We start from the raw sequence: 15,825 nt of genomic DNA, 5'->3' as shown, positions 1-15,825 counted from the left end.
CTTTATATTAACACAGAGAGGTAAGATGTTTGGACACTTTACACTGTGAGGCTCATTTTCTCCATACAGTGAGTATATGAGCTAAGCTGTGGAAAAACAGAGCATGGTGGTTTCAAGTTTCAGATAGTCAACCCCCCCACCCCCCAAAAAAGACAAGAGATTAAAAAGATACCCAAGCAGCACCAATAAGAACCATCTGAGAGTACTCAAAATGGACTTTAGCATAAGACATGTGAAGTGACTTGATGGCAGAGCTAGAATCAAACTCAATTGGCTCCTTATCAAGTAATCGTTTTTTGTGAATTTTATCAACCCTGATCCAGTGAACTAGTTTCCTCCTGACACAGAAGCATGATATGCTCATTCTTGCCTCCATGCTGTTTGACTGTCCTTGCTGTTCAGCTCACGGAATGCATTTTTTATTCCATACTAAGTCCAGCATATTTCTTCATGAAGTTTTCTCTGGCCATTCTATCAAGATCTTATTGATCTCCCTCTAAACCGGACACATGGCTACATGCTGTTTTCATTATACATTAGCATTTTACTTACAGTCTACATTGCTGGTTGTTTCATGAATTAGTTACTTCCCCCAACAGACTGAAAATCCTTTAAGTAAGGGAGCTTGCTATGCATTTCTACTGAAATTTGCACAGAATTTCAGTGCAAAGCACACACCAGGCTTTCATTCATGCTTTCGTATTTACTAAAGACGCTAAAATATTTCACCATATGGCCTCCTTTCCATTAGGAACAAGATGTAAAAACTCAAAATTATATGAGACTCATTAAAAGCTTTTTTTCTTTGACCCATTCTCAACTTATAAAATAGCATGTCTCCAAAACACAGATGTTAACTGGACATGATTTTAAAGTACATAACAGATTTTCCTGGTCTACCTGACTAAAAATTAGTTCTTTTAAAAATATTCACTTTAATTTTTCCTGGATACCCAATGACTAAGCAGCCCATTTTTAGATATCAGAGAATGAACTAACCATTGCACTCCTCTTATCACACCAAATAAATTTTCAATTACAAAATATATAAGTATAACTTACTTTACTGCCCAGAAAACCATGGTGTGTAATCCAATATGTACATATTGAGATCCTTCTCTTAAGCTTTTACTTCAGTTCAGCTCAGTCGTGTCCGACTCTTTGCGACCCCATGAATCACAGCACGCCAGGCCTCCCTGTCTATCACCAACTCCCGGAGTTCACCCAGACTCACGTCCATCGAGTCAGTGATGCCATCCAGCCATCTCATCCTCTGTCGTCCCTTTCTCCTCCTGCCCCCAATCCCTCCCAGCATCAGAGTCTTTTCCAATGAGTCAACACTTCGCATGAGGTAGCCAAGGTACTGGAATTTCGGCTTTAGCATCATTCCCTCCAAAGAAATCCCAGGGCTGATCTCCTTCAGAATGGACTGCTTGGATCTCCTTGCAGTCCAAGGGACTCTCAAGAGTCTTCTCCAACACCACAGTTCAAAAGCATCAATTCTTCGGCGCTCAGCCTTCTTCACAGTCCAACTCTCACATCCACACATGACCACAGGAAAAACCATAGCCTTGACTAGACGAACTTTGTTGGCAAAGTAATGTCTCTGCTTTTGAACATGCTATCTAGGTTGGTCATAACTTTCCTTCCAAGGAGTAAGCGTCTTTTAATTTCATGGCTGCAGTCACCATCTGCAGTATTTTTGGAGCCCAAAAAAATAAAGTCTGACACTGTTTCCCCATCTATTTCCCATGAAGTGATGAGACCGGATAAGCTTTTACTTATACATATACAAATTCAGGATTTTTTAAAATGTTTCTCTATTTGTCTTTATATAAATGGGATCATTTTGCACACTTTTCCTCCTAAATAACAGGTCATAGAAATATTTTCTTGTTGAGTAAATACTGATATACTTCATTTTATTTAACCACTGTACCCTATGATATGTATAATTATACAATTATCTAATCATCCCCAATGGACAGCATTTGTTCCTAATATTTAAAAAGGAATTCTATAATGAACGTCCTAATAGATACTTGTGTGTACATGTGAAAATATTTCAGATGTATCAAAAGATAGCAATATCTTAAATCTTAACAGACAGTGCCATTAGGCTGTATCAATTTCATTCCCACCAAAACTGAAGGGCAGTCCCCATTAACTCACATCCATTTAAAATGGGGAAGGAGGGAGGGTATCAATATCTTATTCCTTGCCTATCGCATGCCCATGGCCACTACAAGACTGGTAAAGAGATGGAAATTTTCCTATAAGCAGTGATAATGTCTGAGTACAAAGAATTTCAAAAATCTTTTGATAAAATTTTAATTTGCTATACCACGCTGAAGATAAAAAAGGCACTCAATCTTAAAAAATAAATAGAAGAAGCTCATCCTCTGTCTCTCCTTCATACCACTGCTTTCCCTATGTAATAAAGCTGTTCCATGGTAATAAAATGGCTGAAGCATTCACCAACAGGTCTATGAAATGCCTGAACTTCACCACCGCCCCCCCCAGTGGGATTGAAGAGGATGAACTTTAAAAATTGTACTCTATGAGAATATGCTATTCTGATGAAGCAATTAACATCTGCAAAGGACTTGTCACTTTCTTGAGAGCATGGTATGCTCAGAGTCATCCACATTTTGTCAAAATGCACTACTCTCAGCAAAATAAAAAAGGTGAAAAAAAATTAACAATGAAATATCAACACTGTCTTATGCCAGAAAAAAAAAAAAAAACTTGACATGAGAAGTCTGGCATTTACTGTGATTCACCCCCTGCAGTGGTTTCAACTCGAGCCTCTTTCAGTAAGTGGTTTTAACCACAAAGTAAACTGCAACCTAGAAATCAAGCCACAGCTTGCTTTAATATTGAGCCACTGTGACTAAGAAATAAAATCAATGTTGCCAACGCTTATAAATGTAGGCTGATCACTGTCAATCACTGGCATTTAGCTTTCTAAGTGCTTAACTTTGACAGTAAGTTGCTCTGTGTTCTGAATCTGACAGCTTGTTTTCTTATGCTGTCAGATTTTTAAAATATGGAAACATTAAATGGCTATGAATTAAAATTAATGCTTTCAATTTCAGCAAAAGAAATCAGCATTTTTAGGTTAATTTAGTGTAACTTTTGAGTAAGACTCTAACTCAAACAGTCTTTATCTTAACAAAGTAGCAAAAAATCACTAGAAAAGGCATACAAGTTCTAACAATGAAATATTGTTAAAGGTACAATTTTTTTCCAGAAACATTAAACTAATAAATTGAAAATAAACTTAAAAGTTATATAAAATGTAAGGCCAGGATCTCTAAAACTCTTAGAGGAAAACAGAGACAAGACACTCTTGATATAAATGTCTGCAATATCCTCTTTGACCACCTCTTAGAGAAATGGAAATAAAACAAAAACAAGTGGGACCTAGTTAAACTTAAAAGCTTTGCATAACAAAGGAAAGTATAACCAAGATGAAAAGACAACCCTCAGAATGGGAGAAAATAATCATAAATGAAACTAACAAAGGATTAATCTCCAAAATATACAAGCAGTTCATGCAGCCCTATGCCAGAAAAGCAAACAACCCAATCAAAAAGTAGGCAGAAGATCTAAGCACACATTTCTCCAACGAAGATATACAGATGGCCAACCAACACATGAAAAGATGCTCTACATTGCTCATTATTAAAGAAATTAAAATCAAAACTACAATGAGGTATTACCTTACACTGGTCAGAATGGTCATCAAAACAATCTACAAACAATAAATGCTGGAGAAGGTGTGGAGAAAAGGGAACTCTCTTGCACTGTTGGTGGGAATGTAAATTGATATAGTCACTATGGAGAAACAGTGTGGCTATTTCTTTAAATACTAGGAATAAAACTACCATATGACCCAGCAATCCCAACTGGGCATATACATTGAGAAAATCGTAACTGAAAAAGACACATATGCCTCAATGTTCACTGCAGCACTATTTATAATAACCAGGACATGGAAGCAACCTAGATATCACTGACAAATGAATGGATAAATGACAAATGAAATGGAATATTACTTAGCCATAAAAAGAAAAGCATTTGAGTCAGTTCTAGTGAGGTGGATGAACCTAGAGCCTATATGCAGAGTGAAGTAAGTCAGAAAAAGAAAAACAAATTCTTGTATATTAACACGTACATATATGGACTCTAGAAAAATAGTACCAATAAACATTTGTAGGGCAGTAATGGAGACGCAGACATAGAGAACAGACTTTGGACACAACGGAGTAAGGAGAAGGTGGGCCGAACTGAGAGAGTAGCACTGAAACATAAACATTACCATATGTAAAACAGATAACTAATGGGAAATTGTTGTATAACACAGGGAGCTCAACATAGTACTCTGTGACAACCTAGAGGGGTGGGATGTGGTGGAAGTTCAACAGGGAAGGGACATATGCATATTTATGGCTAACTCATGTTGTGTGGTGGAGAAGGCAATGGCACCCCACTCCAGTACTTTTGCCTAGAAAATCCTATGGACAGAAGAGCCTGGTAGGCTGCAGACTATGGGGTCGCTAGAGTCGGACACGACTGAGCGACTTCACTTTCACTTTTCACTTTCATGCATTGGAGAAGGAAATGCCAACCCACTCCAGTGTTCTTGCCTGGAGAATCCCAGGGACGGGGGAGCCTGGTGGGCTGCCATCTATGGGGTCGCACAGAGTCGGACATGACTAAAGCGATGCAGCAGCAGCAGCAGCATGTTGTGTGGTAAAAGCCAACACAATGGTGTAAAGCAATTATCCTCCAATTAAAAGTAAACTTATTAAAAAATATTCTTAAAAGTCAAAAACTCAAAAGAATACCACCATTAAAGAGAAAACTAGTAAAGGTGTTACATGTAAGTAGAACTGTAATTACCTAAAATCAATTACTAAAACTCTATTTGTTGATATAATTACTGTAACATTTCTTCAGAGCACAGTGTAACAAAATGAGATATGAATTATTCTGTGCTCTAGCCTTGAAGGCAAAGTCTTCTTGTATATTTCTCTCACTTTGAAAAGAAATAGAAAATAAAAAATTTTTCCTATTTCAGATCCCCCTCTCCCTGATTTCATAAAACCACTGGAGACCTCAGAAGGCTTTCAGTTCAATTCAGTTCAGTTGCTCAGTTGTGTCCGACTCTTTGCGACCCCATGAATTGCAGCACGCCAGGCCTCCCTGTCCATCACACACTCCCGGAGTTCACTCAGACTCACGCCCATCGAGTCAGTGATGCCATCCAACCATCTCATCCTCTGTCGTCCCCTTCTCCTCCTGCCCCCAATCCCTCCCAACATCAGAGTCTTTTCCAAGGAGTCAACTCTTCACATGAGGTCAAAGTACTGGAGTTTCAGCTTTAGCATCACTCCTTCCAAGAACACCAGGACCGATCTCCTTTAGAATGGACTGGTTGGATCTTCTTGCTGTCCAAGGGACTCTCAAGCGTCTTCTCCAACACCACAGTTTAAAAGCATCAATTCTTCGGCGCTCAGCTTTCTTCACTGTCCAACTCTCACATCCATACATGACTACTGGAAAAACCATAGCCTTGACTAGACAGACCTTTATAGGCAATGTAATGTCTCTGCTTTTGAATATGCTATTAGGTTGGTCATAACTTTCCTTCCAAGGAGTAAGCGTCTTTTAATTGCATGGCTGCAGTCACCATCTGCAGTGATTTTGGAGCCCCCAAAATACAGTCTGACACTGTTTCCCCATCTATTTCCCATGAAGTGATGGGACCAGATGCCATGATCTTCGTTTTCTGAATGTTGAGCTTTAAGCCAACTTTTTCACTCTCCTCTTTCACTTTCATCAAGAGGCTTTTTAGTTCCTCTTCACTTTCTGCCATAAGGGTGGTGTCATCTGCATATCTGAAGCTTCAAGACTCTAAATATGTTTTTGAGCACTCTTTCACTTAACCGCAATCAGCTGTGCCAATCTCCCCAGTTCCTTCTGCCTCTTCTCTACAGTGTGAGTTGTCAGTGATCTTGGCACTGCTCAGCCTGGAAGTAAATGGCATTGCTTATTGCCAAAGAGTGATAACTACTCTAGGAGTATTTATATCTCAAGCAAAAAAGAGTTAAAAATATCTGGATATACTTGTGAGGAAAAAAAAAAGGCAAATAATTAAAAACGATTTTTGGAAAAGTAACTGTAAAAGATTTGATTTTCAATTGTGAATTCAGTGCAAATTTCTTTGGTCCAGGGAAAAGAGACAGGGCAACTCCTGTGGGACTAGCATCAACTCTCCAAGACAGGTGTTGGGTTTTTTGTTTTTCATTTTAAGTTATACTTTTCAACTAGTAAACCAGGGGGGAAAAAAAAGCAAAGTATCAGAATTATACTCCAGCTAAGTTTGTCACTGATGGTTTGGGGTGAATTGCTCTTCTCCAATAGATGAGAGAGAGAATCTCAAAGGTGAATTATGACTGTTGAGATTTGTAACAGATCAAGACCTGCATGTTCAGATTTCTCATCAAATCTCAACCTTCTGCAATACAATCAAACTATGGGGGATAAGAGGGATGGAGAAAGGCAAAGAACTATCTTAATAAACACAGTATATGATAAATGACTATAATATTATAAAAACTTTCAACACACAATACTTAACTCACTTTGCTATTACTTGGGATAACAGCTGTATTTAGTTTGCTGACAACTATCAAAGCCTATTTATATTTATTATAAAAATTTATAAATGAGATATATAAATTTTTATTATCATTTATGTTTCAGTTCTTATTGATTTCCAATACATATTTGTAATCTGACCATGTAGAGTGTGTTAGAAGTCAGGCACTTGTGTTTTTCTGAGATAACATGTCAATTACCCAAGATTAATAATGAAGTCAAATGTTTTCATATTAACAAGCACACTTGAAATACAGAAGAATTACTTTGGATAGAAATGCAAAATTAAGAAAGCCAGGAGAAAGAATACATGGAGACGCTATCCTCTGTCAGAGGAAGTGAATCCAAAGGACCCTAGTCTTAATAACTGGATTGCTTTATCATCCTCTATGACTTATGCTTTCTCTATTTGCCAACACTATTTTAGTACTTTATAACTGCACCCCCCCCCCCGCCAATTGTTATTGAGGAAGATAGGGAAACCAATACATGCATAAAATATTAAATAATGAAATACTGTTAGAATATTCGAGAGTAAGAACAGGACTCTACAGGGCCTTTCTGGAACAGACCCCTCCCTCAAATCCTCTGCCGAAGTACCCAGATAATAGTATCTGATGCACATTTCCTGAGTCATTTCACAAATGCTAAGTTGGAGAAGACTCTTCAGAGTCACTTGGACAGCAAGGAGATCAAACTAGTCCATCCTAAAGGAAATCAGTCCTGAATATTCATTGGAAAGACTGATGATGAAGCTGGAACCCCAATACTTTGGCCACCTGATGCTGGGAAAGACTGAAGGCAGGAGGAAAGGGGGACAACAGAGGATGAGATGGTTGGATGCCATCACCGACTCAATGGACATGAGTTTGAGCAAGCTTTGGGAGTTCATAATGGAAAGGGAAGCCTGGCACGCTGCAGTCCATGGGGTTGCAAAGTGTCAGACACAACTGAGCAACTAAACTGAAGAACAGGACTAATTGATAACCATGCCCTTTATAGAACTCTATATATCCATTTGATTAGTTGAAAGAGTAGAGGAAATTATGTGTATATTTAGGAAAAAAAGTTCTAAGCCGAGAAACTGAGAAGTACAAAGACCCTGAGGCTAGAACTTGCCTGATATGCTCAAGGAACAATAAAGTATCTGCACATATAGTATCTTAGGAAATACACAATAATTAAGCGTCAATGAGATGGATAAGGCCGTAACTTTATAACATTTCAACCGTCTTTAATTTCAGTTGACCTGATTTGCTAGAGTAAACAACCTTTACTTTTCTAAGACTGAGAAGCCTTTATGTTTATAAAAGAAGTCTCTTTTTAAAGTGCTTTTATGTGTCATTCACTGAAAAGTGATCATGTTAAAATGCATTATTCTTTCTTTTCTCCTTTACTATCAAAATCAGTTTCTTATTTAAAATCAGCAAACTTACGTATTTCAACATAAGAACATACAACAAAGTAAACACGTCAATAGGTGATTTATACTGAAGTAAAAATTAAACCTGTATTACTGAACTGGTTCAGAGTATCCCAAGGAAATGGGAACCTGAAAGATTAACACTTAGAAATATAATAGAGTTCTTGAACTTTAGAAATAAAGAAATAGCCCTTTGGGTGGCCAGAGACAAACATTAAGTCATTATAATGAGAAAAAAACAATTAGACCAGCCTCATACTGTTGCATATTCAGTTCTAGAAGACAAAAGAGCTACCTTTTAGGTCTCCTGAGATGTTCAAGGAAAGGAAGTTGAACCCAATGATTTTTAAATCCATCAAAGAGTTCTTTAAATATAAAGCTTACAAACATACAAAAACTAGAAAACTACTGCTAATAAGTCTTCCCTGGTGGCTCAGATGGTAAAGCGTCTGCCTACAATGTGGGAGACCCTGGTTTAATACCTGGGTCCGGAAGATCCCCTGGAGAAGGAAATGGCAACCCACTCCAGTACTCTTGCCTGGAAAATCCCATGGATGGAGGAGCCTGGTAGGCTACAGTCCATGGGGTTACAAAGAGTCAGACAGGACTGAGCGACTTCACTTTCACTGTTTACGAACGATTTCAGAGAAAATTACTGTAAGACTGACTTTAACCAACCAAGAAATAACTTGAACAACTATGGCCTTTAATTTTATAGCAGCAAGCACTGTTAGTGAACAATTAAGACTAAACTAGACTGGCTTAACAAGATATACCATAAATGTTGCATGTCCTAACAATATAACTAATAAAAATTGGGAGGAAAAAATGACCAAAAAGGGCTAGCAGCACAATAAATTCACTGACTGCCTCATCCACATTACTCTACTCAACAAAAATAGAATACATATTCAATTGCACATGGAATACTTATCAAGATAGACCATATACTGAGCCATAAAATAAGTCTCAATATATTTAAATGATTCAAGTCACACAAAGTATGTTCTCAACCACAATGAAATTAGAAATCAGTAACAGAAAGACCCCTGGGAAATTGTTAGATGTTGGGAACTAAATAACAAACTTTTCAGTAACATATAGATCATAGAAAACAAAAGGGCAGATTAGAAAGCATTTTGGACAAAACAAAAAATAAAACACAACATGTCAATTTGTGGGATGTTGTCAGTGGTATGTAAGAGGAAATTTTATAGCACTAAATGGCTGGGAAAGATTGAGGATGAGAGGAGAAGGGGACAACAAAGGATGAGATGATTGGATGGCATCACTGACTCAATGGACATGAATCTGAGTAAACTCCGGGAGTTGGTGATGGACAGGGAGGCCTGCCGTGGTGCAGTCAGTCCATGGGGTCTCAAAGAGTCGGACATGACTGAGCGACTGAAATGAACTGAACTGACTCTCTGAGAAGAGAAGAAAGGTCTTAAATCAATAATCTCAATCTTCCACTATAAGAAACTAGAAAAGGGGCAAATAAAATCAAAGTAAGCAGACAAACAGGAATGAGAAAGGTCAAAGTAGAAATCAATGAAATAAAAACCAAGGGAAAAATAGAGTAAAATCAATACTTTGAGACAATCAATGAACTGATAAAATTAATAAACCTTTAGCCAGACTGATTAGGAAAAGAGAGAAGATATAAATTGCCAATATCAGAAAAGAGAAAAATGGCATTATCACAGATTCTATAGACACTGAAATAATAAGCAAATGTTATGAACAATTTTACCCCCATTAAATGTGACAACGTAAATGGAATGAACACATTCTATGAAAGACACAAATAATGATCAAGTTTTCTCAAGAAGAAACTGATAACCTAAATAGCTCTATGTCTATCAAAAAAACTGAAATTGTTTTAAAAAAACATTCCAACAAACAAAAGTTCTGACTAGGTGGCTGTATCAATGAACTTTATCAAATAAGAAATATGCCAATTTATACAAATTTTTCCAAAAATTGAAGAGTAGGGAAAACTTCCCAACTTACTATATATCGTCAGCATTACTCTGAAACTGAAACTAGACAAAGGTTTTATAACATTACACATGAACATATTGTTTATTCTTATTATTGTTTATTTGCTAAGTAGTGATCAACCCTTTTGCAGCCCTATGGACTGCAGTTCTCCAGGCTTCCCTGTCCATGGGACTTCCCATGTAAGAACACTGGAGTAGGTTGCCACTTCCTTCTCCAGGGGATCTTCCCAACCCAAGGATCAAACCTGGGTCTCCTACACTGGCAGGCAGATTCTTTACTGCTGAGTCACCAGAGAAGCCCATATCGTTTATTAAAAATTAGCAAACTTAATTTTTAAAACTCCTACCAGAATGTATCTTTTTTCATTATTTCATCTTGGTAAGAAATTTCAATCTTATTATCTGGGTTTTTGTCAAATTCAGGGAAACAGTATTAAATTATATTTTACAGCTTCATTGTCTTACCTCTATTCTCTTTCTAGAACTTCTAGTCCTGTCTCCCATGACTTTTTTCATTTATTTTGTGTTTTTCTGTCTTTTTGTTCTAGACTCTAGGGGACAAGAATCAGAAAGATACAGGTTCTAATGGCTAGCTATTATAATCTGAAGAAGTCTCAGATTAACTTTTCTGTGAATAGTTGTTATGTTACCAGAGACAGTCTACTGTAACATTAAAAAAAATTCTGCTACAATTGTTTCTGCTTCAAGTAATGAAGCAGAAAGTAATTCAAGGTAATTCAAGCAAACCCTCCCATTGCAGAAAACTAAGAACACTTCTAAAACAAAAATCAGAAAACGAATATGATAATGACTAGCAGTAACCAGGCTGGAAACCAGCTGGGAACCCAGAAACAAGCAAAGCACGGGAGATTTTTGTCCTAAGAGCGCTCTCCCAAACAGAAGATGTAACTGAAAGGCGAAGGCATGTTTTGCCAAGAGTCAAAATCTAGAGCCTGCCAAGGGTGAGGAGTCTAGTAATCAGCATCAACTAGGACCCTACAGGGCTGCACCCTAGTACGAGGGGTCAATCAGAATTAAAACGGCCCTCCAATTACTCTGCAGTTTGCCTCTGAATCACTTGAGAGGACCAGAAAAATTACAACCCTTAGAACACGGATGGATTAAAGTGGTTAGTTACTCTAGGTACCTGAGAGAAGCAAATAAAAATTCTTCTGGAGAAAGATAACATCATAGGCCTCATGCAATTTAGTAATAGAACCTTATAAATATTCATTACTAAAATTATATAAACTAAGTACAGAGTAATTTTTTAAAATAAACCTAATAGTTTCCTCATACCACAGTGATAACTAAAAGCATCCAAAAATTTTTAAATTCCCTCTATTGTTTGTATAAATTTGGGGGCATTCAGAAATATAAACAAGAATTTATAAATATGGAACACATCAACTTTCTGTAGTTTGACTATGTCTTCAAAACACATTATGCATTTTGAGACATCTTTTCTTTTAATCCCTCGATATTACAGATGAGCAAATTTTAAAATGTACTTGCCATGTTTTAAAAACTAAACAGCAATGATCTTATTTTTTCAGTGTGGTCTACTTTAGCACAGAAGGGACCACACCCTACACAAGAGCATGCAACATTTCTGAAATAAGCAAAAACAGAGAACGCACCCATTCTGCAATTTAAGCACAGAGTTATAGAACATATAGACGTTACTCAATATTCTACCTTCTTTACAATTTAACTGAGCTCATTTCCTAAAACTTACTTTCCTTTCCTAGAAATGGAAATAAAAAATTATTTTAAAATACTATCTTTTAGAAGTTTTACCACTTCAACAATGCTGAATTTTAATCTTTTAACTTTATTATTGAAATAGATTTTAATGTCCAAGTAGTTATAAATGATTAACAGTATCTTCTTTCTCTTTTCATACCAATAGTATCTGGGAGGTCTAACAATTCATTGTGCTGCAAGTCAAGGTTGGTTATCTGTGTGCAGTTTCCAATCTCCTTTGGAAGGTGTTCAAGTTGATTGTGAGCTACATCCAGCGTAATGAGGTTACATAATTCACCTGTAAATTGATCAACATAAAAATGTAAGAATTTCTGGGAGATAAAACATTTTATATCATAACTATACTTTTTCTCACAAAGTAAAAGTTAAACAAAATCTGAAACTCTTATTTGAAAATGACATCTTACAAATACTGAACTATGTTGTACACCTGAAGCTAATATATGGTTTTATGTCAATTATACCTAAAGAAAAAAAGAAAATGATATTGATAACATTAACATGTTGACTGTAAATCATTATCAACCAATATTATATATTTTTAATTAACCAATTTAACCACATTTACATTTGTACATTCTATACTTCAAAAAGAGCTTACTAATTTTTAAATCAAATTCAACACAATAATATCAGATAGATCTTGAGGGTCACCTTACCTCAAAATGTAAAGTAAGAGTTAGAAATCAAAAACTGCTTCTCAATTTAATATTACTCCAAAAGGATACAAAATAAGGTATTTTTCTCCTCATTCTGTTTGAAAGGACTGTACTGGCAATTTAGATTATTCTTAGTGTTTTTCTGTCTTCAAAAACTTATTTATAAAAGCTCGATCGGCTCTCTCATGATTTTTCCTTTTTTGGGGGGAGGGGCGAAGTTGGAAATTAAAAGACACTTACTCCTTGGAAGGAAAGTTATGACCAACCTAGATAGCATGTTCAAAAGCAGAGACATTACTTTGCCAACAAGGTTCGTCTAGTCAAGGCTATGGTTTTTCCTGTGGTCATGTATGGATGTGAGAGTTGGACTGTGAAGAAGGCTGAGCGCCGAAGAATTGATGTTTTTGAACTGTGGTGTTGGAGAAGACTCTTGAGAGTCCCTTGGACTGCAAGGAGATCCAAGCAGTCCATTCTGAAGGAGATCAGCCCTGGGATTTCTTTGGAGGGAATGATGCTAAAGCTGAAACTCCAGTACTTTGGCCACCTCATGTGAAGAGTTGATTCATTGGAAAAGACTCTGATGCTGGGAGGGATTGGGGGAAAGAGAAGGGGAAGACAGAGAATGAGATGGCTGGATGGCATCACTGACTCGATGGACGTGAGTCTGAGTGAACTCCGGGAGTGTGTGATGGACAGGGAGGCCTGGCATGCTGCAATTCATGGGGTCACAAAGAGTTGGACACGACTGAGTGACTGAACTGAACTGAACTGAAGTTGGAAATACTGAGCAAGTAAGATAAGTAAAAGTGCATAAAACTAAAAAATGGGTGTAGGGCATATTTCTGTCACATCCTAAGCAACTAAGAAAAAACAGATTAACTGGATTTCAAAATTGAAAACTTATTTGTATAAAGGACACTATCAAGAGAATGAAAAGGCAACCCATAGAATAGGGGTAAATATTGACAAATTATGTATCTGGGAAGGGATTAGCAGCCCAGATGTATAAAGAGCTCCCATAATTCAACAGCAACCAAAAAAACCAATTTAAAAGTGTGTAAAGAAACTGAATATTTTTCCAAAGATATGCAAATAAACAATAAACACATGAAAGCTGCTCAACATCACTAATCATTAAAAAATGCAAATCAATTAGATGAGATACTACTTTATACCCCTGAAGATGGCTGTAAACAAAAGCAAACAACAAAACAAAACAAATGTTGGCAAGGATATGGAAAAACTGGAATCCTTGTGCTTTACCTCCAGGAGCCCCACCGCAGGTTCTCAGAGTGAAGATAAAAGTCCCCTCCTATTCTCACCCTGCATACCATATTCAAAATCATATACAGAAAATCAAAGATAAAATTTTGAAGGAAGACAGAGGTGGGGAAAAAACTTTACCTATATAGGAACAAGGTAAATACATTGGACTTCTCTTCAGTAATGATGCAGGCAAGAAAAGAATGGAATAGAATACTTACAAAGTGTTGAGGGAAAAAAAATCACCAACCTAAAAGTTTGTACCCAATGAAATTATCCTTCAAAGTAAAGGAGAAATAAAGACCTTCTCAGATGAACAGAAATGAGGTAATCTGTCACCAGTAGACCTGTCTTTAAAGAAATATTAAAATTAACAAGTTCTTCAGAATGAAGGAAAATGATGTAAGTCAGAAACTTAGCTCTACATAGAGAAAAGAACAATAGAGAAGGAATAAGATAAAATCTTTTATATTCTTAAACTCTTAATTGATCTAACAGATAACAGTTTGTTAAAAGTATGAAGAGCAGCAATATACTGGGTAACTATAGATTAAGGGTAAATGAAATGAATGACAGCAGTGTTATAAGGGACAGGAGAGAAGAACTGGGAATATTCTGTTATAAGCTACCACACTGAGTGGTATAGTGTTATTTGAAGGTGGACTTAAATTAGCTGTAAATTTATGCCGCAAACTCCAGGGCAATCACAAACATACATACAAGCGAAAAAAAAAAAAGTAATACAAGTATAAATGATATGCTAAGGAGAGAAATAATGAAATAATACAAAATGCTCAATTAAACCCAGATAATGCAGAAAAATGATGTAAGACCAAAAAAAATAAAAAATAGAGAACAAGTTATAGAAAACAGTTCCAAATATGGTTGATATCAATCCAACTAAATCAATAAATACTTTAAATATTAAAGTGAATGCAAGAAGACAGAGACTATCAGAAGGAACTTAAGAAATAAGACCCTGCCCCCAACCCCACTAAATAGTACAGTCTTTTAAAAACCTACTTTACAGACACAGGTGGATTAAGAATAAAGGGATGGAGAAATACAATGTTAATGTTAATCAAAAGAAAGCTGAAATATTTACACAGATTTCAGACAAAGCCAACTTCAAAACAAGGAAAATTATCAGAGATACACAAAGTATTACATAATGATAAACAGAACAATTCTCTAATAAAAGCCTCAAAGTGTAAGCAGCTGTTTATCTCCTCCGCATATTGTGTAGTATCTAGCACACAGCACTATGTTAACTGAAAGAATAAATGATAACTGGGGAAAATAAAATTTGGATGCTAATACTCTTCATGCCAGAAGTAACAAATGTTTTGTGTATTTGCCACAACTGTTCTAATAATACTCAAAGTTGTTTCAATTCCTAGGAAAGTAACTCCCACTACTTTAAAGGAAGATGCACAAATTGAAGTATATAAGAGTCCCAGCACATAAATAAAGCAAGTTGAGAGGAGACTATGGCTAACTATAGCCTATATGAAACTGATATGATTCAACTCAGCTCAATTACTGCTATATTACAGGACTCCTCAAACTCAATACTGAAATATTTTAGACCAGATAATTCTTTGCTGTAGAAAGGTGTTCTGTGCATAAGCAGCATGCCTGGTCTTTTTAGCCAAAAGATGCCAAGAGCACCTCCCCACCAAGTCATGACAATCATCTAGACATTAACAAATGTCCTTTGTTGTTTAACATTGCCAAAACTGCCCCAGGTTATCACTGCAATGTTGGGATGAGAAAGCTCAAATACTGTCCAATCCTCACACTTTTCAAAAAAAACCTAGAAATTTATATTTTCATATAAAATCTAATGTTCAAATACTAACAACTAATTTTTAGGTTAAAATAGAACAAAACACTGCGTTATCAAACATATCTGTGGACTTTTTTTTTTTTTTTACAGTATTCAGGACACCAGTTTGATACCCATGAACACAGAAACAGATGAATTACCAGTATCTTAGGACAGGAACTTACATATGACTATCTAACATTAAACTAAAAA

The 15,825-nt window shown here is 36.3% G+C and overlaps 1 protein-coding gene across 4 annotated transcripts in view; it reads right to left on the bottom strand.

The window, feature by feature from the left end:
• SHOC2 (SHOC2 leucine rich repeat scaffold protein) overlaps nt 1-15,825 on the bottom strand; it is an 87,433-nt gene that overhangs the window by 17,166 nt on the left and 54,442 nt on the right. For all 4 annotated transcript variants that reach the window (XM_061403438.1, XM_061403439.1, XM_061403437.1 and 1 more), the window contains exon 3: nt 12,002-12,139. In XM_061403438.1, the coding sequence (XP_061259422.1) occupies nt 12,002-12,139 (138 nt within the window). The remainder of the gene's footprint in view (nt 1-12,001; nt 12,140-15,825) is intronic.

Source organism: Bos javanicus, chromosome 26, assembly GCF_032452875.1.
Source record: "Bos javanicus breed banteng chromosome 26, ARS-OSU_banteng_1.0, whole genome shotgun sequence".
Lineage (NCBI taxonomy): Eukaryota > Metazoa > Chordata > Mammalia > Artiodactyla > Bovidae > Bos > Bos javanicus.
This window is presented reverse-complemented; position numbering and strand designations above follow the sequence as displayed.